The 25,086-nt window shown below is 39.6% G+C and overlaps 1 protein-coding gene across 1 annotated transcript; it reads left to right on the forward strand.

Moving 5' to 3' along the window:
- The first annotated feature begins 237 nt into the window (after positions 1-237).
- Positions 238-24,596, forward strand: LOC136013886 (uncharacterized). Its single transcript, XM_065678410.1, has 6 exons — positions 238-1,122; positions 11,275-13,085; positions 15,499-15,584; positions 15,974-16,019; positions 17,593-17,785; positions 22,637-24,596. Exons 1-5 carry the CDS (start codon positions 1,025-1,027, stop codon positions 17,751-17,753), a joined length of 2,202 nt encoding a protein of 733 aa, XP_065534482.1. The 5' UTR covers positions 238-1,024; the 3' UTR covers positions 17,754-17,785; positions 22,637-24,596.
- Positions 24,597-25,086: the final 490 nt, after the last annotated feature.

The raw sequence follows: 25,086 nt of genomic DNA on the forward strand, positions 1-25,086 counted from the left end.
TTTTGTCAAAAGGGATGTACCAGAAATGTAAGAGCTCACTGTTCAGTGAGAAGGGGGGTGTTAAAAAGTTTGGCTGTCTGGCATAGTTTTTTGATGATGATGATGTACCTAGAATGAAGATATCCTGTTGTTTTGGATTTTTAGTAAATTGCTAGCTAGTTTGTTACACTTCATGAAATGGTATCAGAATTATATATATATATATATATATTTTATTTTTTTTTTTTTAATGCAACTAATGCATAGAACCCGAATGTTAGAATTTGCATTCATATCTGCTGCATGCGTCAAACCAGTAAGATGTTTGGTAAGTAAACAGTATAGTTAAGATATTCAGCTGTAGTTTAAACATCTTATTTTTTGAAGCATGAAATTTAAATGAGGATAAATTTTCAGGACATACATAATTTGGTTCATATAGCTGTCCAGTTAGCATCAGTTATATAAGCTTACATGTTGCTAGAGGGAAAAAACAGCTCTAGTTTTACTGCTTTTTCTCAACTGCTGCTTCTGTTTGATTAGTTTACTTCCTGAATTATCAGAAGTTTCCATCAGCCTTGTCTTTGAATGACTTGGTTTTCTTATTTTTCTTTTGTTTGGAAATGAAAAAAAAAAAAAAAGGAAACGAGCAGAATTTAAAAAACAAAACAAACAAACAAACAAAAAAAAAACCCAAAAAAACTTACCACTCCAACACCAAACCACAGAAGACCTATAGTGCTGGGTTTGGCTGTGATAGAGTTAATTTTCTTCACAGTAGCTGGTATGGGCTATGTTTTGGATTTGTGCTGGAAACAGTGCTGATAATTCAGGGATGTTTTTATTATTCCTGAGCAGTGCTTACACACAGCCAAGGCCTTTTCTGCTCTTCACACCACCCCACCGGTGAGTGGGCTGAAGGGTGCACAAGGAGCTGGGAGGGGACACAGCCAGGACAGCCAACCCAAGGGATAGCCCATACTATGTGGTGTCATGCTAAGCATATAAACCAGGGGAAAGAAGAAGGAAGAAGGGGAAACAAGGCATGTTTGGAGCGATGGCATTTGTCTTCCGAAGTAACCGCTACAAGCGATGGAGCCCTGCTGTCTGGAGATGGAAACACCTGCCTGCCGATGAGAAGTGGTGAATTAATTCATTGCTTTGCTTTGCTTGTGCATGGCTTTTGCTGTACCTATTAAACTGTCTTTATCTCAACCCCTGAGTTTTCTCATGACAACTTAATGTGACGCTTGTTTGCATAAACTTTTTAATGTGCGATGTTAAATGAGGTCCTATGAGGAATTCTGTCTCCTGTTCTTGTGCGTATGTCCTCTTTAGGTTCATTTAATCTAGTTTGCCATACTGCATAATTTTTCTGAAGCCTTTTGTCTTTTAAGAGGAAAACCAGTATTTTGTAATCTGTCTCTTGAAACGTTCTGCAGAGATGGGAGTGTTTATCTGCTAATAGGACTGAAAACTAGGCTGAGATGAGGTCCATAACGTTTGTATGGTTTGTGTCTGTCTTCTCTGGTGGAATTTAGACTGTGTCAGTATTTTCTTCTTTGAGCTGGACAGTTGGATTAATTTTTAGTGAATTAGAAAAATAATTAATATGTTTATGTTGATGTGTGTTACTTGTAGTTTTAACTGCTGCTTCCTCCTAGCAGCTAAGGTTTTGGGAAGAAATGTTTTCCCTTTGCTGGTACATGGTGAAGATGAGGTGCCAAGGTCCATGTTGAGAATTGAGAGTTTTCCCTGCAAAAGAACAGATATATATATTACAGTTCCCAGTAGAGAGCAGTAAGAAGACATAGTGTTGAAATGCAGTTCATGAATTTGAAATTAAGTACTCAATTTAAGAGTGATCAGATGTTTCACATACATAGATGAGATGTGGAAATATTTCACCTCAGTGTTTCTGCAGTGATCCTTTCTCGTTTCAGTGTTCTATGCTCTCATCCTTTTGAAATAAAAGCAAGAGCAGAGATTAAAGCTCTTTAGTAATAACCTAGGTGTGATAATTTCCTGCTTGTATGTCAGTTAATTTGGGGTTTATTTTTTTAATAGGCTCATTGCTTGAAATTAGTTGTTAATCATTTTTTTTTAGAGTTCATGGAAAAATATGTGAAAGCACAGCTGGTCATTTAAATATTTAGAAGATAAAGTAGTGAGAAATACGGTTTGTCAAGGCCATATCGTTGCAAATTTGTCTAACTTATTTCTGTAGTAACAGAGAAGCGGCAAGTGGTGTTTTTAGCTTGAGATAGCCTGTCAATGTCATTCTAGCTAAAGAATAATGAAAACATTGAAGTATTGCACCTGGAATGGGCCTTTGCAGTTTCCTTCGAGCCGATAATCTCAGGCTGGCGGGCAGTCCTTGACCATTTCATGTACACCTTGCTGATACATATATTCTGTTGTAGCAATACCATCTTATACCAAGTCAGAATATTGTATCCATAGAGTATTTTTTGTTGTTGTTATACTTGCAGTCTTTTTAATGATGTTAGATATTTTTATTTTTTGGGTTGTTAATCAAATTCAATTTTTCCTTTGGGGTCCCTGAAACTGATATCAGGGTGGGCAACTGCTTTATAATAGTGTGGGTCATCCTGATTGCCCTTCTAAAGTATTTTCCTGATACTAACTCTCAAGTATTCTAAGATTTTATGGAAACATAGTAGAAAAATATTTTGTGTGCCTGCATGTTGTCTAGCTCTACGGATTTGAAAAAGCATGAATTCTTTAGTGGATGTTGTTTAATCTCTTAAATGGCTGTCAGGCAAGAAGCGCTGCTTTAGCTGGCTGAATGAACATTTGTTTATTTTGAAGGGGTTTATTGTATCATTTACAAACAAGTCTTAGTCATGGGCCTATAATGCAGTTTGGCTGTTACTTTATTCATTATACTTCTATTGTTTTGAGGTTTTTTTATTTCTTCATCAGCCATGGCTTTTAGTAATCTATCCTATAGGTTGTAGTAATCTGTAAGAACTTACTGAACAGCTTATCCCACATCTTTCTGTTAACCATGAAGAGTTTCTGAAAGCTCATGAACCTAACTTAAGAGTGGATTAACTATTTTACTTTCTCCCCATTTAGTGTTTTCCCCAATAATTTTCCTGTATTGCTTGTAAGGTGAATACACTTCTTCACAGGGGTCTTGAGAGCGTAAGTAGTTATCACATCTTTTACCTGAAGCAAGACAGGTATAATGTTTGAGCTTCATCTGCAGCTCTTTGCAGCTGTTTGGTACATCACTAAATATTCAGCAAGGTATACCTGGTAGCATTTCAAAACTATTTTCACTTTATGAAAACTGCAGTTAGAAGACTGTACTTATGGCTGTGCAGCAAAATTGCATTATTTATAGGAGTATAAATGGAATTCCCTGTGTGTGTGTATTCTTCTATACATTCTTCTATGTATAGAAGATCCAGAGCACTGTGTTTCATTCTGTTTTGTTCCAACAGTCTAGACTGAGTTCTTGTTTCTAATAACGAATACTTAGATTAAGTTCATAATGCTGCCCTTTTTGGCCCTAAGTCTTGAGGAGAGGTTTTATTGTGAGCAAAGATACTTAACTATGGTTTAACTTTCTGCTGCTTTGTAGGGAACTGAGCTTGTAAAGAGATTAAATAAGTTTGTGTGTTGCTTCATTAGTTTGTGTTGCCTTTGAAAGTGTGAAGCTTTGGGCTCACTGATATGTGGAAGATGTGACATACTGGAGTGAGTTGAGCGGAGGGTGGTCAGGGCTTTGGAGCACCTGATAGACAAGGAGAAACTGGGAGAAACAGATTGTTCAGCCTTAAGAAGAGAAGCTAAGACAGCTTTAATGCTGTCTTCACCTACCTAGTGGGAAAGTACGGAGGTGGAGCCAGGCTCCTCTTAGATAAGAAGCAATGGGTAGAGGTTGCAACACAGGAAATTCCTATCAGATATTAGATTGTGTATTCTCCATCGTTGGAGTATTCAGAACTTGTCTGGGTGAGGTGCTGAGGAATGAGATCTCGGTATTGCTTTGATCAGGGGCTGGGCCATGTGATCTCTAGAGGCCCTTTCTGACATAAGTTATTCTAGTCTAATGAATATAGTGAGGGCAGTGTCCAGAATATGAGAAGAGTTATCAGAGAAGACTTCAAAATCGCTGACAGAATTGCTGCCTGGTTTCAGGATGTCAGATGCAGGCTTGAATTAATTTAGCAGTATGTGATTCTCTTCTTACTCTCAAATGGGCACTAAGTTTCTGGCATTAACTGTTACAGCAAAACTGGCTGTACTGTTTGTTATGTTTATTTTGTTTCATAGTTGTATTGGGACAGTTGCTTACAAGCTTCTGACAACACCTTTAGCTGATGCCCCTTTTTGTCCCTCAGACAGTGTCTGTTACCACTTGTCTCTTGTAAGTTGTATTGTCTTTCCAGACTTAGAAAATTCTGGCATATGTTAGTGCTTATCTAAAGCAGCCTTTTATTTTCTGTCCAAAGACAAAATTCTGTTGATGCTATGTAGCAGAATTGAAAGACAGTTTTCTGCAGCTGTTCGTCTCCAACACTGAAGGAATAATGCAGGGCTGTTTTGTAAAAAGTAATAATCTTTAAGGGATAATTCATTGTGTCACTTGCATATCTTTAGTCCTTTTGGTGAAAGATGTTTAAAAGGGAAATGTGTCAATGCCAAGGAGTAATACGCAGTAATAGTAAGTAAAAGCTGGATATGAGTATGACGAAGTGTGACTGAGATGTGTTGAAAAGGTGTAATACCTTCTGGAGAATGGATGTTATAATTGAATCCTGTGCAACTCTCTGTTTCATATAGCATTTGAGAATGACTGCAATACCTGGAGCAGATGTTCTCAAAAGCAACATTGTTTGTGGTTACAAGTATTTAAATTTTAAAGTTGTTATAATCTAGGTTAGATGCTGGTTACTTAATAGCTACTGATACTGTTTTGTTTACTGTGTTCCTCTTTAACTTTCCCCCTGTTTTCCTCTTATTCTTGAATTTCGTCTTTCTCATCTGTCTGATGTGAGAGCTTTGTGCTCAGTTACAATTGTCTTCATAACTCTGAATCCATCTCCCCCTTCCCTTTTCTTCCTGAGCTATAAACTTGTGTGGAGAGCTGCACCTTATGCTGTCTTCTTTTTTTTTTTTTTTTTCTTTAATGCTTCAGTTCAAACTGATGCTGATTTAAAAACTGAATCTATATGTTTCTCTTCCCCTCCCTTCCTCCCCCCACCCAGCTATCCTTTTGAATGTTTTTCTTGTTCTGCTGAAAGTACTATTTTTCTGTCATACCATTCATTTTCCCTTGTTCCCTTTTTTTTTTCTTAGCCTCATTGTTTGCAGCATCATCTTTTTTTTTTTTCCGAAAGTTGTACTTTTGCTCCCTGAATTATGGTCTGTGCTTTGGTTGGTACTTAATTACACATCTTTGCTCCAATTTTGTTCATTTAGACCACTTTAATTCATATCCTTTGCTTCATATCCACATATGTAGTAGTGCTGTAGTTAGAGAAGAACTGCAACTGATCATTGTCTGGGAAGATGGGATTTTTCTGTCCTGGGATTTTTGAAAGTGTTCTGTAAAATCTCACATATAACTGTATTTATATCAATAGAAGATTATGGAGCATTGCTGCAGAGCAGGTCACAACAAACTTTATTAATTAGAATCATAGAATAGTTAGGGTTGGAAAGGACCTCAAGATCATCTAGTTCCACCCCCCCTGCCATGGGCAGGGACACCTCACACTAAAACATGCCACCCAAGGCTCTGTCCAGCCTGGCCTTGAACACTGCCAGGGATGGAGCATTCACAACCTCCCTGGACAACCCATTCCAGTGCCTCACCACCCTAACAGGAAAGAACTTCTTCCTTATATCCAATCTAAACTTCCCCTGTTTAAGTTTTAACCCATTACCCCTTGTCCTGTCACTACAGTCCTGATGAAGAGTCCCTCCCCAGCATCCCTATAGGCCCCCCTTCAGATACTGGAAGGCTCCTATGAGGTCTCCACACAGCCTTCTCTTCTCCAGGCTGAACAGCCCCAACTTCCTCAGCCTGTCTTCATACAGGAGGTGCTCCAGTCCTCTGAGCATCCTCGTGGCCCTCCTCTGGACTTGTTCCAGCAGTTCCATGTCCTTTTTATGTTGAGGACACCAGAACTGCACACAATACTCCAGGTGAGGTCTCACAAGAGCAGAGTAGAGGGGCAGGATCACCTCCTTCGACCTGCTGGTCACGCTCCTTTTGATGCAGCCCAGGATATGGTTGGGTTTCTTGTCTGCGAGCGGACACTGCTGGCTCATGTTAATTTTCTCATCAACCAACCATTACTGCAAGTTAGATTATTGTTCCTATTTCTCCAGACTGCTTCTCAAGGTAGCATATTTCATGTCTAGCCTGGATTAATTTCAATCAGGTTGTCTTCATGCTTGAGCTGGTATCATCTAAGTCATAGAACTGATATCATCAAACTTGACAAGATGAGTTATGCTGTACTTCCAGTGCATAACATTGGCATGTGTGTCCATCATGTTCTCTTCAAAAGACTAAACACTGACAGAGAGAACTTAAATGAGAATTGATTCTATGAGCCTTCATAGGTGAGAAAGCTGATGATAAACCTGCAGTTTCTTCTCTGTATTGTAAGTACATCACCTCAAGTTGGATTCAGATCAATTGTAGCATTTCACTTTGTCCTTTTTTCTTTTTTTTTTTCTCCTTAACCTGCTTTTTAATACTGAGCAATACTTAATGGTGCAAAGAAATGCAGTCAAACAGAAAATGGTGTTTTTTCTGCCTGTCAGCATCCATCAGTACCTTTAGTGGTGGTTTTTTATTTTTATTTTCCTCTTTTCTGGTTAGAATTTTGACCTGTGTCAGGCAAGAGAGATTTGTGGCACCTACATGAGGTTGAAAGCAGGTTTTGAGTTGTTTCACTTGTTCAGGAAGTGGACATTTGGTACTGGCCACAAGCATATTCAGTGAGTATGTACACGTATTTCAGTCAGTATATTCAGGATTTATTTCCTTAGTGTCAACCAACATATTGTATGACTAAGGAGCCGAAATAGGAGATTGGATCTTTCTGTCAAAAGACATTTATGACTTTCATGAACCAAGGGAAGTGATCAATTAGATCACCCCACCTGAAGCTTCTTGTGGAATGAACGGGCTGTCACTTGAAACTGAATTGCTGTTACAAACACCTCAGGAACTTGGGGATTTTGGTGATTTTGGTGGGGGTTTTTGTTGGTTTGTTGGGTGTTTTATTTGGGCATGGCTTTTGGGTTTTTTGTTTGGTTTTTTTTTTTTTATTTTGAAAAGTACCGTGGTTGCACTTTGCCACATTGTTTGTTAAATGAACAGCATCTAAAGGCATGTTCTGATCAAACCAATTGTACACTATTCTCTGTCTGGTCTCTAGATCAGTGTCTTTTGTGTCTGGCCTGTAAAAGAGCAGCAGTCTATTGGCCCATTATACATTGCAAGGAGCTGTATAGATATCAATCCTGTAGAAATGATAAAGATTGGAGTAGCTCTTCAAGCATTGTGATAATTAGCCTATTTCATAAGGCAGTACTTTAGTCTCACCACTACTGGCAATGCTGTTGAGAGGCAAAAGAATAATTAATACTGAGTTACTTCAGATCAAATCTAATTAGTAGGATACTTGGAGTGTGGAGCATTAATTTACAACACTGTAATGTGCACATGTTTCTTAGAGATCACTTACAGTGAATTTCCTTAAAATGGACTGTGAGGCAACCTAATATGTTGCTTTTGAAAGCAGTCACCTCAGTCCTACCCACCACTTCCTTTGTCTTAGCTAGACATTTCTACTTATTGCTCTGGTAAGTTAAATCAGCTCAACAACAATAACATGTACCTGCTTTCTTTTGATTCTGGCTCAGGCAGGTAAATCCACCACAAGGAGGTGGTAGAGCCAGCAAAAGACAGGTAACGGAAGTGCAAGGGCAGCATCTGGAGTGAAATAGGGAAAGGTGACAAGGACTCTTCTTCAGGAGCAATAAAGTGCTAAGCTGGATGCTCAGCTGTCTAATGGTATTTCCCTTTTCAGAAAGCCAAGTAATGCTGACAAGTTATTTTGCATATGGTGGTTGGGGTTTGAGGGTTGTTTTTTTTTTGGGGGGGGGGGGTGGGTTTGTTCTTTTTTCAATTTTCTTTATCACCTAATACCAATATTTTATTTGATTTTGAGGAACTGGATCTTTATCACTCATTTCAGTATTAAAACCAAGATATGTAACAAAAAGGCTGGCACCATGACTTTTATTGTTACTCCAAAATTGTAACTTCATTTTTTGCTTGTTGCTGAAGTTAGGTCACAAAGAATTCAGCAATGCACTTGGACTTCCCAGGTGGAAAAGGTGAAGTCTATCCCCGTAAAAACTGGTTTATGTAAGCAGCTCTACTATAATTTTGATGTTGAAAACCCACTCCAGAGACTTCAGAGATTAATGATATGTATTTCTGAAAGAGCATGTACCTCGTTGCTAAATGTCATATAGAATTGCTTTTTATATGTGTTAGTTCCTCTGTATTGCTTGGATATTAGGAATTGGATATTAGTAAAATTTTTTCACCGAAAGGGTTGTCAAGCACTGGAACAGGCTGCCCAGGAAAGTGGGTGAGTCACCATCCCTGGAGGTACTTAAAAGACACATAGATGTGGGGTTTAGGGACATGATTTTGTGGTGGACTTGGCAGTGCTATGTTAGCAGTTGGATTTGATTTATCTCTAAGGTCTTTCCAACCTAAATGATTCCATGATTCTTTTCTGCATTTCATTATGGCAATGACTGCAGGCATTTTTTGATAGAAGCAGACATTAGTTTAGATGTATGCCAGAGCTGAAGTTTGTACAACTACAAATAAATAAGTCTTTTCTGGTTTTGCCATCTACCAGCAAAATGTGACTACTACCTTTACATTATTTACTTTGCGTGTTCCTCCTCGGCAATTGTGAAAGTGCTTTTGTTTCTCCAGTAAAGTGTCATCTGAGCACTGACTCTTAATCAAGCTGGACAGTGCTATTTTGAGCAGTAGGTTACAACTTTGAAGTCACATGTAACAGAGCTATGGCAAAAAAAGCTTTTACTATTGTCTGAACATCAGGCTGAGAAAAACCAAAGTGCTGTACAGAAAGGGAATTCCTATATTAATAAAAATAGTATTATTTTTTCAGACCTGTTTATTACTAACTCTTTTTGTCTTTTTAATTTTCATTTTTTTAAATATATAGCAAAATTTACGTTTTTACTGAAACTGGTACTTTTCTTCTTGACCCATTTGCCTGTGTTGTATGCGCTTAAAAACAACTCACTAGCAAATGCCCCTGTAAAGCAAAGTCTATCTCCATGCTGGTTCTTGAATTTTCTCAGTGTTTGTATGCCGTATGGTTTTACAATGAGGAAAAATCCTCAAAAAGCATGTAGGTGGACTAAAAGAGGAGGAACTATGAGAAAAATAAAGAAAACTAGTGGAAAAATTGCTTTATTAAATGCACGAACCTTAATATGAAACTGGGCATACCCCAAGAAGGAAATTTTTAGCTATGCCATCATGGTTCATTACAGTGTTTCTTTGGGGGAGTATTTTCCTAGAAGCAGTTGGAAAATAGATGTTGCCTGGAAAAGTGAAGAATAGCAAATTTTCTTATTCTGCTCATCACTTTCCTTTTTGCTTTAGTTCCATCTTAAAGAGTTCCAGACCTTTAGAAAACAAATTTTGCTGAATTGCTGTAAAATGTCCATGTCTCCAAAGCAAAGAAATGACATAGCTGTTATATTTATTATGAGCTGTTGAATCTCACTACATCATCAACCTGGACCAACATTTGCATTCATTACATTTTGACACTCAACAATTTCAATGCAATAACAACTGTTAATTTCTCTGAATTATCTGGGTGGTTCTTCTCCCATTATTTGGTGGATGTATATCTGCTGTTCCTGAAGTGAATCCTATCCAGTGTGGTTTTCCTTCTTGGTTCAGAATTAATGGCAAGGAGAGGAAATGAATGTGCTGAGTTCCACAATACCTTTTGGTGTGGAATGCTAGCCAAAGAGTTTCTGTCAGCATTGTCCTGAAGGTGTTGTCAGATGTGTTAGGAGTTAGGCACCAGAAACATGCTTGAGTATTAGACAAGTTCACATCCATCAGTAGCAGTGCAAATTCACATCTGTGAAAAGTGAGTGATAAGGAAGAGTGTAGCTACAATAATGATACCAAGACGAGGAGCGAGCCCATTCCTTTCTAGTGCTGACTTGGGTAATTTGGTTGTCATTTCTGTGGAGTTGTTGCACAGCAGCACGAGGGCCCCTGAGTACAATACTAAAGTATTCTGGGAATTGGTGCACAAGTCTGATGTTTTATTCCCCACTCCATTAAAAACAACTAAAAATGTGACATTTTCTACTTCGCTGATAAGGGGGTTTATGCTTCTTAAAACCAGAGAATTTTCTCTTCTAACCCACATTCAATATTATAATTCTTGTAGCTGCTGCTTTATTTGCTTTAGTGTGTTGTGTGAAGGACCATCCTGAGCAAAGGGTTACAGAAAAGCAGAGAATTACGGAAAAGAAGCAGATTTTTGATATGAAGATTTGCAGTCAAGCTTAGCTTTGAAGATCTCATTTCTCTCTGGAGTCTTATAGGGAGAAGTTAAATTTTTGCACTAGGTTTTTCTTACATGTGTTCATTTCAGGGTTAGCTGGCTGATGGGCTAATGCCAAGATTTCAGGGAAGTCACCAGTAGGGCTACTATCTGTTAAAAGTTTTGGTTAGTATGTTTTTGTATTTGAGTCCAAATTAGATAAGTATAGTCCATTTAATCTTAATGGATGAAATTTGCTTACTGCATCTTCCATTTAGTACCCTTCTGCTCAGCATGGCATTTAAGGAAATTTCAGAATAGCACTTGCTCTTTGGTATCTCTTGTTCAAACATCACAAAAGACATCCAGAAACATGTTGTTTGGTCTTGCAGTGATTTGTGATACTTTTGTAAAGCTAAGTTAATGAGATGGCAGCTATGTTTTTAAATTGTTTTAAAGTGTTCAGGAGTGTTCTGAATTGTAGGGTGTACATTTGTGTAATAAATAGAAAGTTTTATTTGATTTTATTTATTTAAAAAAGCAGATGTTCTGTGTTTGAGCATCATATTAACATAAAGGACCTATTCTTCAAATTGGACACAATGAATGCGTTATTACTGACATTTTTTTTGCTTTTTAAAAATTTTTTATTATTGTTATTTTCACATAGGGAGACAGTTTTAAAGAAAAACCATGGGCACCTGTCTACAAAAGCAAAGCAGAGGGGAAAGCGAAAAAGAAACAAAAAAATTAAAGGTAATCCTACAGAAATCACAAAGAAAATGTTAGGTGGAGCAGCTCATCATCCAGTTCCAGATGACCAGGACACATCAGGAAGTGAAGAGGATTACATGGAAGAAGACAGCAAATCATTGTATATATTCAGTGAAGGTCCAGAGGATTCAGTAACAGTTTCTGAAGAACAGCCTAATGGTGATGATGAAAGCCTGAAAGAAGCTGCAGGGGTTTCGAGGGAAGGGTTTCCCATCACTGTGTCTGAGGTCTCAACAATGACCAACAGTGCACTGAAAAGTGAGTTGCCCGTGGAAAGCGACAGTTCACTTCTAATAGATCTAAAACCTTTTTCTACTGATAACCTATCAAAAAATGCAGTAGATGATGAGGAAACAAATCAAAGGCACATAGAAAATCTTTGCAGGAGCAGTTTCCTAAAAATAATCAAAGAGAAAAATTCTATCCAGGAAACAGAAGGCATCTCTGAAGACTGTAACACCCTACTGTTAAGCAAAGAAAACAAACTCAGATCATATCAAAGTACACCTGAAGCTGACATGGAAGCTAAGCTGTTAAGTGGTGAAGGAAAAAAAATCTTTCAGTGTTACAATTCAAATATACATGCTAATGTGCCTGGTGATAACACAGAGGACACACGTGCATTAAAAGCAGAAGAGAACAGCTCTAATGCCCAGGCTTTTTTTCCAATTAATTTCCAACTACCTACTGAGGAACTGCAGCCGAGCTTTGATACACAAGTTTCTCTCTCTTCTTGGTCTGAGAATAATTTTGTAGGTGAACAAAGGCTCCCAAAAATGAGAAAACCTAAACAGACTCATATGAACTGTTCAAAACAGCTAAAATGCCGTTGGTCAAATGAAGGATTGGTGAAGGAAAACCATTGGGTAACAGTAACTGAAGAGGCTGGTAATGTAATGAGTAATGGTCTGTCAGCATCTGCAGCTGGTGAAGTGCAGTTTCATTCCCTGGTGGAAGCCAGGGCCACCTTCATGCAGTGTTCAAGTGAAGTAGATACTCCAAGAAATGATGCTGCACCAATTACATCAAAGAGAAAAAGATACAGAAGAATTGTCAACTTGGCACCAAAGTTCAGTCTACCAAGACAGATTGATGGTAGTACAGATGGAGAGAAGGAAGTCCCAATAAAAGATGATGTTCCCCAGAAAAGTGTTTTGGAAGTGGGGAAAAAGAGCTTTCTATGCAAGGACCACAGAGAAGAATGTGAACAGGACCGTGCATTGCAGGAACATTCTGCACTTTTCAGTGGCACCGAGGCAACCTCTTCCATGCCTACTGCAGACTCAGATACTCTGTTACATGGTATTTCTTGCATTCATTTGGGACATTCTTCTCCTATGCCAGAATATTCCTGCAGAGTTTGTGTAGTTTCTGGGATGAAGAAGGAACAAGCTAGAGCTCATAACCAACAGGAGGTAGCTGATAAAAAAGAGGGTGAAAGCGAACAAGTTTCCTCAGAGGTTACGAATAGCCGACCAGATATTTTGTCGTCTGTGAAAGTTGTTTCTGAATATTCCGAAGATTCTAGTATGCAGGCAAGCTGCAGTGAAAACGTGCAGGAAGCAGATGACGCTGAGCCAGCAGAGGCCTCACAACTCAAAGATAATCAAGATGTGAATATGGCATGCAGTTTTCTGGGACTTCCCTTATCATTAGGATTTGCTTTTCAGCTTGTGCAGCTCTTTGGTTCTCCAGGTCTTCCACTGGGTAATACTCTTCTTACTACTCCTATGTAAAAAAACTAACCAAAACAAAAAACCTCAACCCCCAAACACCCCCCCCCCCCCAAACCCACAAATGAAAACCAAAACACTCCCCCAAAACCAGAAAACAAACAAAACCTCCCGTGATTAAATACTTTATTTTAGGTGCCAATTAGTCGAATATTAATCCTATTGGAAGGAGTTATTGCTGCCTTGGTGATTATGTTGCTTCTTTTTTTTTTTTTTTATGTAAAATCAGTCTCTTTCAAAGGTGCTGTTTGGTTTGGCTTTGTATTTGCATTCTTTTTAGTTACAAAACTTTACTACTTTAAAGGATGAAGCTTTTGTTGATGTTTTAATACACCCCACTGAGTAAGACTTTACTGTGTTGATCACAGAACTGAATGAAAACGTGGTACAAAATGTGTGCTCTAATATAAAGGTTGCATGTTTTATATTCCACCTGGTTAATGTAACAATATTCCATTTTCTTTATTTAGTAAAGTTTTAGTTTAAAATCTTTATCCCTTGTTCTATGACAACAAGCCCTGTTAAAAGTCTCTCGCCATCTTTATTAAAGACCCCTTTTAAGATCTGAAAGGCTGCAATATGTCTCCCTGGAGTCTTCTGTTCTCTGGGATGAACAACCCAAACTCTCTCAGCCTTTCCTCATAGGAGAGGTGCTCCACCGCTCTGATCATTTTTGCATTATTAAGTGCCACAGTTATTATATACTTGCCTTCCAGAGCTCCAATTGTCATATTTTTGTACTTTCATTTTAATCATTGTAAGTTAGCACTTAGAAAAATGGCAGTCAGTCCTCAAAGGAGTTGTGTGTGGCAAAGGTGATTTCCGACTTTCACTACAGGCTAATGTAAGCCTACAGAGCTGTGGCCAGCAACAAGACCAGCCATTTGTTTGGAAATCACACTAAAACATGGATTTCCTGTGCATGAAGTTCTGCAACTTCTTTGGTCCAAATTTAGTCAGTGGAGAAACAGTTACTTTGATTTGGCCAACAAATAGGATTAAAAAACAGACTGTTTGGGTTTTTTTTTTTTCATCACACAGACCTTTACACCTATTTGTTTCAGTTAAAGTTAAGCATGTAGTTTCATATAAGCATTTTTAAGGTGACAGGTGAGTAGCAGCTTCTGTCTGTTTATCTGCCCAAACTGACCTCACGATTCCTTGTTTTTATTGTAAAAATTGGTGGCAATGGTACCTGCAGAATAGTGATGCAAACCACTGGCAGCATTATTCAGCTTGGTCCCCAAAGGACCTGCAAAGCTGCTTTAGCTAAACCCGGCACCACACACCAAAAAGCTTGACTTGTAGAGCTCTGTTTCAACAGAGCAGAGAAGTTCCGCTCATGTCCTCTACTGTTACATTTTTCTCCTCCAACCTTGGTGAGTCTTCATAGCCGTGATCTTAAATTTCATCATCTTAGAGGGAGTTGGCCATGACTTGAAAACAGGGATCTTCTGAAGGGGAAGCTGAACAGGCAACACTCAGTAGGTTAGTGAACCAAATGTTGTTCTTCTCCAAGTCAGTAACAGGTGACATTCTTTGGCGTTTAGGTGAGTTTCCTTTGGAAATAACCTTCAAGAAGTACAAACCCACCCAAGCATCTCTCTGAAGCCCTGCCAGGTGTTTGCTGGGGCTTTTTTCATCAAAAATATACCCGCTGTCTGCAGAAGTTTGTCTGCATTCTGATTTGACTATAATTTTCCTACATGTTCCAAAGTTCTTTTCTGTGGCCTGTTATCTGTTATTTATCCATGTACGCATTTGAACTACAGTGTTTTGCAACACTGGCAATTGCAGTAATTTTTTATTATTATTATTATTTTGGAGGGAAAAGTTTTGGTAAACATTTTTGGTTATTTAGAAATGAAAGTTTTAGTGACTGACTTGCTTGTATCATTCTCATGTAGAATATATTTTAGACTGTTTTCCTACAGAGAATCTCTTTTCAACTTTTTAAACAGCGTTAGAACATTTTGGGAAGTAATTTCTTTGGCGGTATTGTACAAATTCCTATAATTCAACATTTTAAAATGTAAAGGTTGTTACTTAAGTTGCATTTGTTTAATTTGTGGGCTGAAAGCTTTCTATTTTTCTTGTTTGCACCCAGTTTTGAGGGAGTATATCAGGGAAACTGAAGTATGGTAGGAAAGTCTTTGCCTGAAAAAAGAAACCAAACCCAAATCTCCTTTGCCGTCCTACCCCTGCTGTGCACTGGCCTTAGATTCTACAAAACCTAAATTCTGAGTTTGCTGCTGGCCCATTTAAATATCGGTGGTGGGTTTTTTTAAGTCTCTATATATAATGTGTGCAAAACTTGTAATTCAGTGATGTATTTTGGCTATGGAGAGATCTGAACACTCAACTGCACAAAATATTTTCTTCTGCAGAATCCTTGTTGCCAGATGATTATGTAGTTCCTCTTGACTGGAAAGTTTCAAAGATGATCTATTTACTGTGGAAGACCTCTGTGGAGGTACGAATTTTGGGAGATTTTTGAAAGCTTTCCAATATTCCAGGTGTAAAGAGGAATTCTTCAGTTCATAAGCAAAATTATCTTTGCTAGTAAATTTGCTTTGTGGGTTTTTAATACCTGCAATGAGGAGGTGGATGTTTTATGTACTCTTCTAGGTAGAAAGTGGTAGCTCACAAATTACTTTTCTCCACACTGTGACTGTTGCTTTGTGAAGGTTTGTTTTTATTTATGGAACAAGGTAATGTCTGGTAGTGGAAATGAGGAAAATCCTGTAAATACAATGAAATACTAATTATAAAATAGAGCATGAACCTTGTTCTTCCCCAAAATAACAAATTCTCTTGTCACATACTTTCTTCTTTTCTCTGGATTATTATTATCTATTTTAGGAAAAACAGAAAACAAGTGGATTGCAGAATAGAAACGCCTTGGCTGGTAAGTGTATTCTGTGGTACAAGAACTGTATAAAATACTTCTAGTTCAGAAGAGAGAATAGTTAATGCTGAAGCATGTTGAAGGTTTTCAGCACAAATGAGTCATAACACTCCCCTTTGTGCAGAAGCTTTAGGATGTGACAAATGAATTCGTGCCTCCATTAATTGTGCACAAAGAATGGCAGAGCTGTGGTCACTGTGTTGCAAGAGCTGAAATTCCTTGGCTTTTGAAGTTTCCCATACAGAATTAATCCAATACTTACCTCAAGTTTACCTATTCCAGATCAGAAGGATGTTTCGCATGAAGAAGTCTTAAAGAAAGATTTTATTTCTGTAAAAGGTTGAGCATCTTCACCTTAATTAAATTTAACGATCATTACAAATTGTCAGCTTGATAATCATAGAATCCCATGTTGGCAGGGACCTCACGGATCCTCTGGTCCAAACTTTCTGGACAAAAGCACTGTCTAGACAAAATGTCCCAGCACACTGCCCAGTTGAATCTTAAAAGTGTCCAACACTGGGGAATCCACCAGTTCCTGTGGGAGATTATTCCAATGATTGATTGTTCTGGTTGTGGAAAATTTTTCTCTTACGTTCAATTGGAATCTCCCTGGACTAACTTTGTATCTATTATCCCTTGTCTATTCCCTGTGACTCCTTGTAAAATGAGAGTCTCTGTCTTCTTAGTAGCCACCTTTTAAATATTGGAACATGGTGATCATGTCTCCCCTGAGCCTTCCTTTCTCAAGGCTGAACAAACCCAGTTCTCTCAGCCTTTCCTCATATGGCTTCCCAGTCTGTTGATCATCTTTGTGGCTCCAGTCTGGACCTTCTCCAGCCTGTCCGCCTCTTTTCATATAGTGGGGACCAAGGCTGAACACAGTTTTCCAGGTGTGGTCTGACGAGAAGAGTGAAGTGGGATAACAACATCCTTGCTGCGGGTGCCCCTGTTGATGTAACCCAGCATTCTATTGGCTTTTCCACAGCATCACACTGTTCACTCATACTGAGCTTGATGTCCACCAAGACCCCCAGTTTCCTTTCCACAGAGCTGCTCCCCAGGTCGGAGGTCACACACTTGAACAGCAGGAGGTATCAGGGTCCATAGGAAGCTTTGGACGTCTGCTTGCATTAATTCCTGCAGTGTGGACGTTATGGGATAAGGTTGCTGGTTGTCATTTCCCACGATTTCCGTATTAGTGTAGTATAATTTCACAAATTGCGTGCTGTGAGATTAGAAATACACAGTAGAAGTTGATTGGATTTTCTGTCTAAAATAGGAGAGGAGTTGGATTTTTTTCTTAAAAAAGAGAAAAGGATGCTCTTCAAGAGCTGAGAAGAACCTTAAGAGTAGGAAAACACACATTTGCCCTCAGTCTCCCCCTGCATCAGAGACAAACCTGAAAGATTTAGTTTATTTTGTAGGCCATTTAGAAGGGAAAATCAAGAATATTCTGATTAAATGAAAGTTTGTTCTAGAAAAACTCTATCCTGACATGATATAAATGCCAGACTATGCAAGATAATTTCAGGTGTCTTTGGCTGCAGTTTATAAGTGGTTTATTTTTCAGATGATTTTATTGGTCTTGAAGATATAAATAAAAGTCACCAAGAGAATCAAGACTCTTCTGAAACACTTGAAGTATTGGAGCTGTTTCAAGGGATGATAGAAGAGAACATTGTGGCCTGCACTGGCACTGGCTCTCTGGATGCTGTGTCTCATCAGCCATGACTGACTATCTTAAATTCTGCATGATGGAAGAGGTAATCAGTCTCACTTGTGAATGTGTTTCATTCTTGTATTATATTTGACTAAAGAACATTGTTGTAATTTGAAGATGTCTGTAGTCTCATCCAACTTAGCTGATTTTTTTTCTTCAAGTTAGGGTTGAGGGTTGTTTTGATTCTTGAGGTTTGTTTTAAGCCTGAATGGGGAAAAGAGAAAGCAGCGATGTTATGAAAGCCATTTTTACCCCCAAATCTAAAACCTGCCTGGTGAAGTGAAAGCAGCAGTCTAGGATGCCTAAGATCTGGGCTTTATTCCCAGTCTGGTTACTGTGGCAATCTGCTGTGAGTCATGCCATCTCAGTCCTGTTTTTCTCAACTCTTCAGTGTAGTGAGCAATGCTGACTCCATAAAGAGTCTACCTGTGAAGAGCACTGTATGAGCAATGAAACAGTATTTCACCAAGTTATGATAAAGTGACAGTTCTGCATTTCAGCTGGGAATCAGCAGCGGGAGGTCACAATAGGACTCCATATATTGAAGTGTTAATTTTTCGTGGATGTTTTCATTTGGTATGACAAAGTGCACTACCGAGTATTGGAAAGTATTGCAATTGTATGCATGCTTGGCTTGTGAATTTATGGAAACTTGACAAAATTTCTCCAGTTTGCTTATGGGAGGTATTCTAGGTAGATTGTGATAGGAAGCAAAGTCTTTTGGATCCAGCAGGAAAATGCTAGCTTAACTTTCTGTTGATGGTTTGTTCCAAGTGGCAAATGGATTAATCTGTAGTTTTAAAACAAGCAAACTGAGGTATGTGGAAATAGAATAACTTGCACCGTGGGCAGATTGAGACAGAAAAAAAAGAAATCCTGAGGCTTAAATTATTCCCATGCAGACACCACAGGACTGCTGGAAGCTCATCCACATGAGCTCTGGCCCGGGGTCTGTGTCACCCAGTGTTCTGCACCTGACCTGAGCATGAGTCAATGGCTGGAGGAGGAGTCAGAGACGTGTTATATGTTGGGACGGTTACAAAAGCAGAAGTTGTCTTTTTAGAAGGCTTCTTGATTTTCAGGGTGGAGCTTCATGTAAAGTAAAGTAGTTGAATAGTTTGGATTGGAATTGAAACCTCTTGACTGGGGGTTGGTTTGATTATATGTGTTTTTATATCACTGATTACAAAAATGACATTGGAGGTCACTTGCTTATTAGCCTGTACCAACTATGGATGTAGGAAGGTGAAGGGAGTCTCTGAACCACACAGTACCAACAGCACTAATCTCACAAGGTGCTGTCACCACAGATCATTAACAACACCAAGAACATCTGGCAGCAGAATGTTCTTTTACATAACCAAGCACTGAGGTATTTGGTAGGCAAATAAAAAATATTTTCACCAAATGCTTTGCCCTGTTTCAGCCACAAATTATTTAAAGTTACTCATTTGTAATAATGCAGATGTGAACGCTCCACAGGCGAGGATTTTGCTTGTGATACTCACTGGCTGTCCCAGTGTGGATTTGTAACTGAGGTTACTACCCAGAATTATCCAGGTTTATTAAAATGTTTGTATGCTAAAGAAACAAACTCAGAGAGCTCTGTCCTCTTCCCTGAGGAAAACTGTGATTTACTGGGAATTACTTTCCTTTGCGTGCTGTCTTGGTGTGTCCTGTGCATTTGTGAGCTGGCTGCTCACTGCTGCTCTGTAATGAAGCATCGTTAAACCCCAGTTTGTAACATGACGTTGCAGTCTAATACTCTACTGGACTGGCTTATGTTAGCCCTAGGGAACCTAGAATTAAAGCGATGTGTACTTTGCCATGAAAAAAGACTCCCAGTCATTTATATTTTTTTTTGCCTTTTAAAAGAAGGCATTGCATGCTCTGTGCAGAAGGACTTGGCAATGAAGATCTGTGCTGAGGTGGGATGGTTAAGCTGGAAGTCCCTGCTGGCAGATGAAGCCTGTGTAAGGGTTGACTGCCCTGGTCCCAACCTCCTTGCAGCAGCTTTGGTGCTCAGCAAAGCCTTTGACTTGGGAGTGCTAAACCGGTTAGGGCTCTGTGTTGGGATGAGGAGGGAAGTTAGGGGTTGGGGGGGGGGGGAGAGGGGGGGAGGGGGTAGTGTTTGGGGTTGCTTTGTTCGGGTTTTTTGTTTTTTTAGTTCACCATCTGAAATGAGTCAGGGAAAGTCCTGAAGGCTGTTGGAGGAAGAGGATGAGACACCAGAGCCTGGATAGGTTTAGGCTGCTCTGGAGCTGTGGTTTTGCCTCAGGCCAAGCTGTTGTGATGGCTCGCTGCCACAGACAGTGGAGTGGGAAGTACCCCTCCTCCCAGCCCTGTGCCAGTTTTCAGCTCCGGCACTTGCTGGCTGGCATGAAGGCTGCAATTTCAGTTTTTGATACCAGAGGAAACAAATGGATAGTTTGCTTCTGGGCTGGCAAATTTAGGTAAGGCTCTGCAAGGTCCAACTCGGTGCTGAGGCTCTGGGGCCAGGGAGCAGACGGGGTGCTGCTGCTGCAGATGTGCAGTCAGCCCTGATACCAGGGACCACGTATCGTGCGATCATGCCTTCAGATGAAAGGCTGTTTTTAAGCTTATACAAAGGTTGCCCAGAGAAGCTGTGGCTGCCCCATCCCTAGGAGTGTTCAAGGTCAGGTTAAATGGGGCTTTGAGCAACTTGGTCTAGTGGAAGGTGTCCCTGCCTGTGGCAGGGGGGTTTGAACCAGGTGATCCTTAAGGTCCCTCCCAACTCAAACCAGTCTGTGATTCTATGATAAATATTAGGATTTTTTAATTAGAAACATTAAAAAAGAAAAGAAATATTCAAAAAGCACTTCTTAGGGTTTTCGATTAACTCATGCTCACTGTCAGGCACAGGATGCCAGGTGATGCAAACCCTTGGCCAGACCCCAGGTGGGTATTCTAGCAGTCCTCTGAAGTCTGCATGTGTAATTGCTGTAAAAGGAAGGTGTGCTTTTCTGGTCAATAGTGCCCCTGCTTTCAAGGGATAAGGTTGTATTTCCTCACCACAAAATCATTCTCTTCTGGTTGCTGATTAAAGCAGACTTGCCAAGAATGTCCTGGAGTGGTTGTAAAACTGCTCCAGTGAACAACCATAAATGTTGAAATGGATTTGATTTCATCAAATGTCGGGGGAGGGGAAAAGTAAAAAAGCTGAGGCATTCTTTCCAAAAGCTTTTAAAGTCATGGAAAATAAATGGAGAGCCTGGTATGATCACTTCAGTCCCTTTAGATTGGAAAATAAACTAAGTGTTACTGGCCAAGTGTAACTTAATCTGTTAGTCAGATGATCATGCTTCTGTATTCATGTTCTGTAAGGGTGGTTTTATTTAAATGGTAGAATGAACAGTGTTGGTGTTCCTCTGTGAAAATGCAAGGTCGATCTCAAGTTGTTGTGAGAGCTCCTTGTAGTCACATTGGCAGCACATCAGCATTTGTTCTGGAGATTAAGCAAGAAATCCTGGGTTAAAAAAAGCTGAGATCAGTGAAAACAGCATTATTTTTGTGCCTACCAGTTCTCCTTAGAGAAGGAGTCATGAGTGGCAGGTGCTATACAAATGTAGAACAAGAAGACAAAACCCAGTGTCAGTTTAAGCATTTATCTGTAGGACTACTGCAGAATAAAGGCTGGTATGTTTCTTTGTGAAGTGTAGCAGTAGTAACTCCCTGCAGGAAGACTTCCTCCACGACAGCCCAATCAGGCTGTGGTTTTAATGAAATGAATCTCTTCATGACAAGTATTACTGGTCCCCCTCTCCCTGGCTGTGCTGTTCCCATCACTTCCCTTAGCTGGACGCGATGTTTCAGCAGCCGGGCTGAGGCAGTTCAGTTCAATCATCCAATGCATAGAGGCATCCAGAAAGTTTTCAGTCTGGACCAGTGACCTGAAACAACTTTTCCTTGAGCCATGTGATCAGCAGGACACGTGCAAAGGAGCAGGAACATACAGCTGGGACAGGAAGGACTGTCTTTTGCCAAGGATGTCATGCGGGACAGTGTTGAATGCTTTATACAAGTCCAGGTAGACAATGTCGACTGCTCTTCCCCCACCAAATTGGTCAGGTGTGATTTGCCCTTAGTGAAGACATGTTGGCTGTCACCAACCATCCCATGGCCAAACCTCTTCCAGTTGCTACTTTGATACAATGATAATAAAAAAAAAAAATAGTTTCTCTATCCTTTGACATTTAACCACTAATTAAAAAAAACGAAAACAAAAAAGGGACATGAAAAAGTGTACAGAATTATGACCACAAAAATTCACCTGCCTTTTACAGTGCTCACCAGGAAAGCCTGGCCTACAGTTTATTTAAGCAGGTAGTACAACTACCAGGGTGGGTAAGAGCTGCCCAGAATGGTGTTTCTGGAGCTCTCAAACAAGAGTAACCATCAGGCTCTGCTGGTGGCTCCCATGAACTTCATAACTTGGAGGCCTGTGAGGTCCCAAGTAAATGTAAGGGGAAAGATTTGCAACACAACAAAACAGTTATGGGATGTAGCTATGCTATAGTGGTATTGGCTGAAAAGCTATTAATTATATAGTGTTTGTGACATGTAGAGGAAAAAAATCCACTGTTACTCTTCTCATTGTCAGCCTTGAGATTGCTACATCCTTACTGTCTCTAGTTTTGACACCCAAGTTTTCTTCATTTCCAGTCTTGCATTTATTTTCCTTTTGCTTTCCATCATCTGCTTCCTCTCCATTCTTTTTAAATTTTTAAAGAAATAACCAACAACTGAGTATGAGAAAGACTTTTGAAAGTACCAGACAGGTGAACTCTTCTCAGTCAGATTTGCAACCATGAAAATCTTTCTGCAGTCCGTGCTGTTGTGGTATTTCAGCAGAACCTGCTATTTTTTCTTTCAGAAACTTCTCACTTTGATTGCACCATGGAAGGACTTCAGTTGGCCACCGAGGGTTTTAAATGTGAGGAGTAACCTGGAAGGAAGAAAACACTGTAGATTCTTGGCGTGAATCTTTGGCCACCTTCTCCACAGCCCCCCGACAGCAATCTCTCTGTCCACGTATGAAAAGTCAAAATTGAGATAACTCTGTTGTGTGTGCCACAGGGTCATTTTCTGAAGCCCTTTGGGATTTATACTTTCCTTAGTACATCCTTGAGTGTGGTGCAGAGATTGAGATAAGAAACCTTTAAGCAGAAAGGAGATGTCTGTCAGCATGAGGTGTGAACTTCAGACTGGTATTTAATTCACTTGTACCAGGATCCAAGATGTTGCCAGATCAGCTGGTGCACAAACTGGTAGTGATGCAGAGAAAGGTGCCTGTTATGTGTCTTACCCTACTTTTGCTTTTCATCCTGCCAGTCATAATCACACCGCAGTCTATTTACAACCTCAGGTGGAACGTTTTCATCAGTAACTCCTTTCACCCAGAGGTGCACAACTTACCACTTTTCCTCCTAAAACTAGGCTTAGTGCTTCCCTTCAACTAGACTTATTTGGGACTATAGAAATAAGGAGAAAATTTCACTATAGATCTGGTTCAAACACAATGGAGGTGAGGTGCAGTGGTTTGTGGTAGATTGATAAGCCTTATAAGCACTGGTAATGAGTTATTTGATATTTCTGTTAGTAGTATTGCTTTTGCCATTTTTTACTTAAATTCTCATGATTTAAGCCTGAAGCAGTTGTTTCCTCTTTTTTTTTTCAATTTTTTTTTTTCTTTGATACTGTGGTTTTCCCCTCAAAACTAAGCACAGTGTTCATTCCTCAGCTAGAACAGTAACCTTACTGACAGCAATTCTGTTACTGAGGAAATTGTCCCAATAACATGAGTATTGATTTCCAGGGGGAGAGGAGCAGCAGAAATGAATGAACCCCTGACAATAAAATCTAAAATTTTGCTCGTGGAAATGTCTATGTAAGGCCTACACAGATATCAGGAAAGCTGGAAATACATGTGCAGAGTGAGCTAAACTAGTTAGGTGATGAATTTAATCCCATGAAAAATCGTGAGTGCTTGCAGAAATAATAAGCAAAGAAGGCGAGATAGGCAATAGAGAATGGAGGGAGGTGAAAGGACAAATGAAATTACACCTAGTTTGTTAATCAGAAAGAGCAACCTTTGTCAATTGAGACCTGCATAAGGCTGGAAATTAATTTGTAGTGAGAGGGAGTGACAGAAAAGACAACTATAACCTCATGGTGAAAAGGATGAGAAAAGATCAATGAGAAGAGAAACAAGGAAGCTTAGGTTGTGTGTACTCACCAAAAACAGTATTTCCCATTTACACAGCCTCCAGATCCAGAATATTGATTCATCTGTTCGTTCACCTCCTCTTCTCTCTCTTTGCCTGCACCCTTTTTGATGCGCATCAGCTGAAGAGCTGGTACCCAACTGCAGTCATGCTGAAGCTCCACTGTGCTCTGAATTGCTGATGTGTCCCCACTCTCCACTTAAACAAATCCTGCATATAAGTGTAAGCAGTTAAAGATGTTTGTGGGTCTAAATTAAGGTTGTACAATTGGCGAAATGTACCAGCTGCACTTTTTTTTATGCATTTCTCATGTACTTGTATGATTTTTACTTTCCTTGGTTGGAAACGTGCTGCCCTTCTACCAGCAGAATGTTATACAAAATGTCACAGGGAGAAGGAAGGTAATTCATGCTGGCCATAGCCACAGCTTCAGACTTACCCGATGTCCCACTGGCAGCAGGCAAGTTAGTTTGATTTCAAGAAAATGTCACTTAAGGGTTAATCTTTTCTTCCTACTTCTGTTTATTGAGAGAGAAATCTGAACGCCTGTATTTTCTGTGACTGAATACTGACCTTCCAGATTGCTTAAAATAAAAGTAATTCTAAAAATCTCACAGTGTTCTTGTATGGACAAAAGGTGTTTCATCTCTTAGTAGGGTGTTGCCAGTTTACGTTTACTTTAAACCCCCTTGGGTATCTTTGAGTTTTCAAGTTTATTTATCTTCTTTCCTACCACTTTTTTTCCCCGCTTGCTTCAGCTAGTCTTGGTGTGCCCCATCCAGGGAGCTAAGCTGCCTCCTGATCTGTGAACACTTTCGTGCTATTTGCAAACTTCAGACCCAAAAGCTTCAGTGTTGTAGTTTGGTGGTCGCGTGTCCCTGTGGCATATCCCTGTGGCATGCCTGAGGCCACCTTTTAACCAAGCTGGGGTTGATACTGCATGTGACTCTGAGAGGAAGAGTGTGATGGGTTTACTGGAAACTGTCATTTCTTTGACGTGTGTGGTGATCAACTTAAAGCAAATCAGATTTTCTTTAGGGAAAATACATCTTATTAAACTCCCTGTAGTTTTTCTCACGTGATAATGTATTTGAAAAAA

Source organism: Lathamus discolor, chromosome 4 (genome assembly GCF_037157495.1).
Source record: "Lathamus discolor isolate bLatDis1 chromosome 4, bLatDis1.hap1, whole genome shotgun sequence".
Lineage (NCBI taxonomy): Eukaryota > Metazoa > Chordata > Aves > Psittaciformes > Psittacidae > Lathamus > Lathamus discolor.

Coding starts and splice junctions, on each gene's coding strand:
- LOC136013886 (XM_065678410.1), top strand. CDS start 1,025: ATGTTTGGAGCGATGGCATTTGTCTTCCGAAGTAACCGCTACAAGCGA. Junction 13,086..15,498: donor TTCTCCAGGTCTTCCACTGG/GTAATACTCTTC, acceptor TTTCTTCTGCAG/AATCCTTGTTGCCAGATGAT. Junction 15,585..15,973: donor TGTGGAAGACCTCTGTGGAG/GTACGAATTTTG, acceptor TATCTATTTTAG/GAAAAACAGAAAACAAGTGG.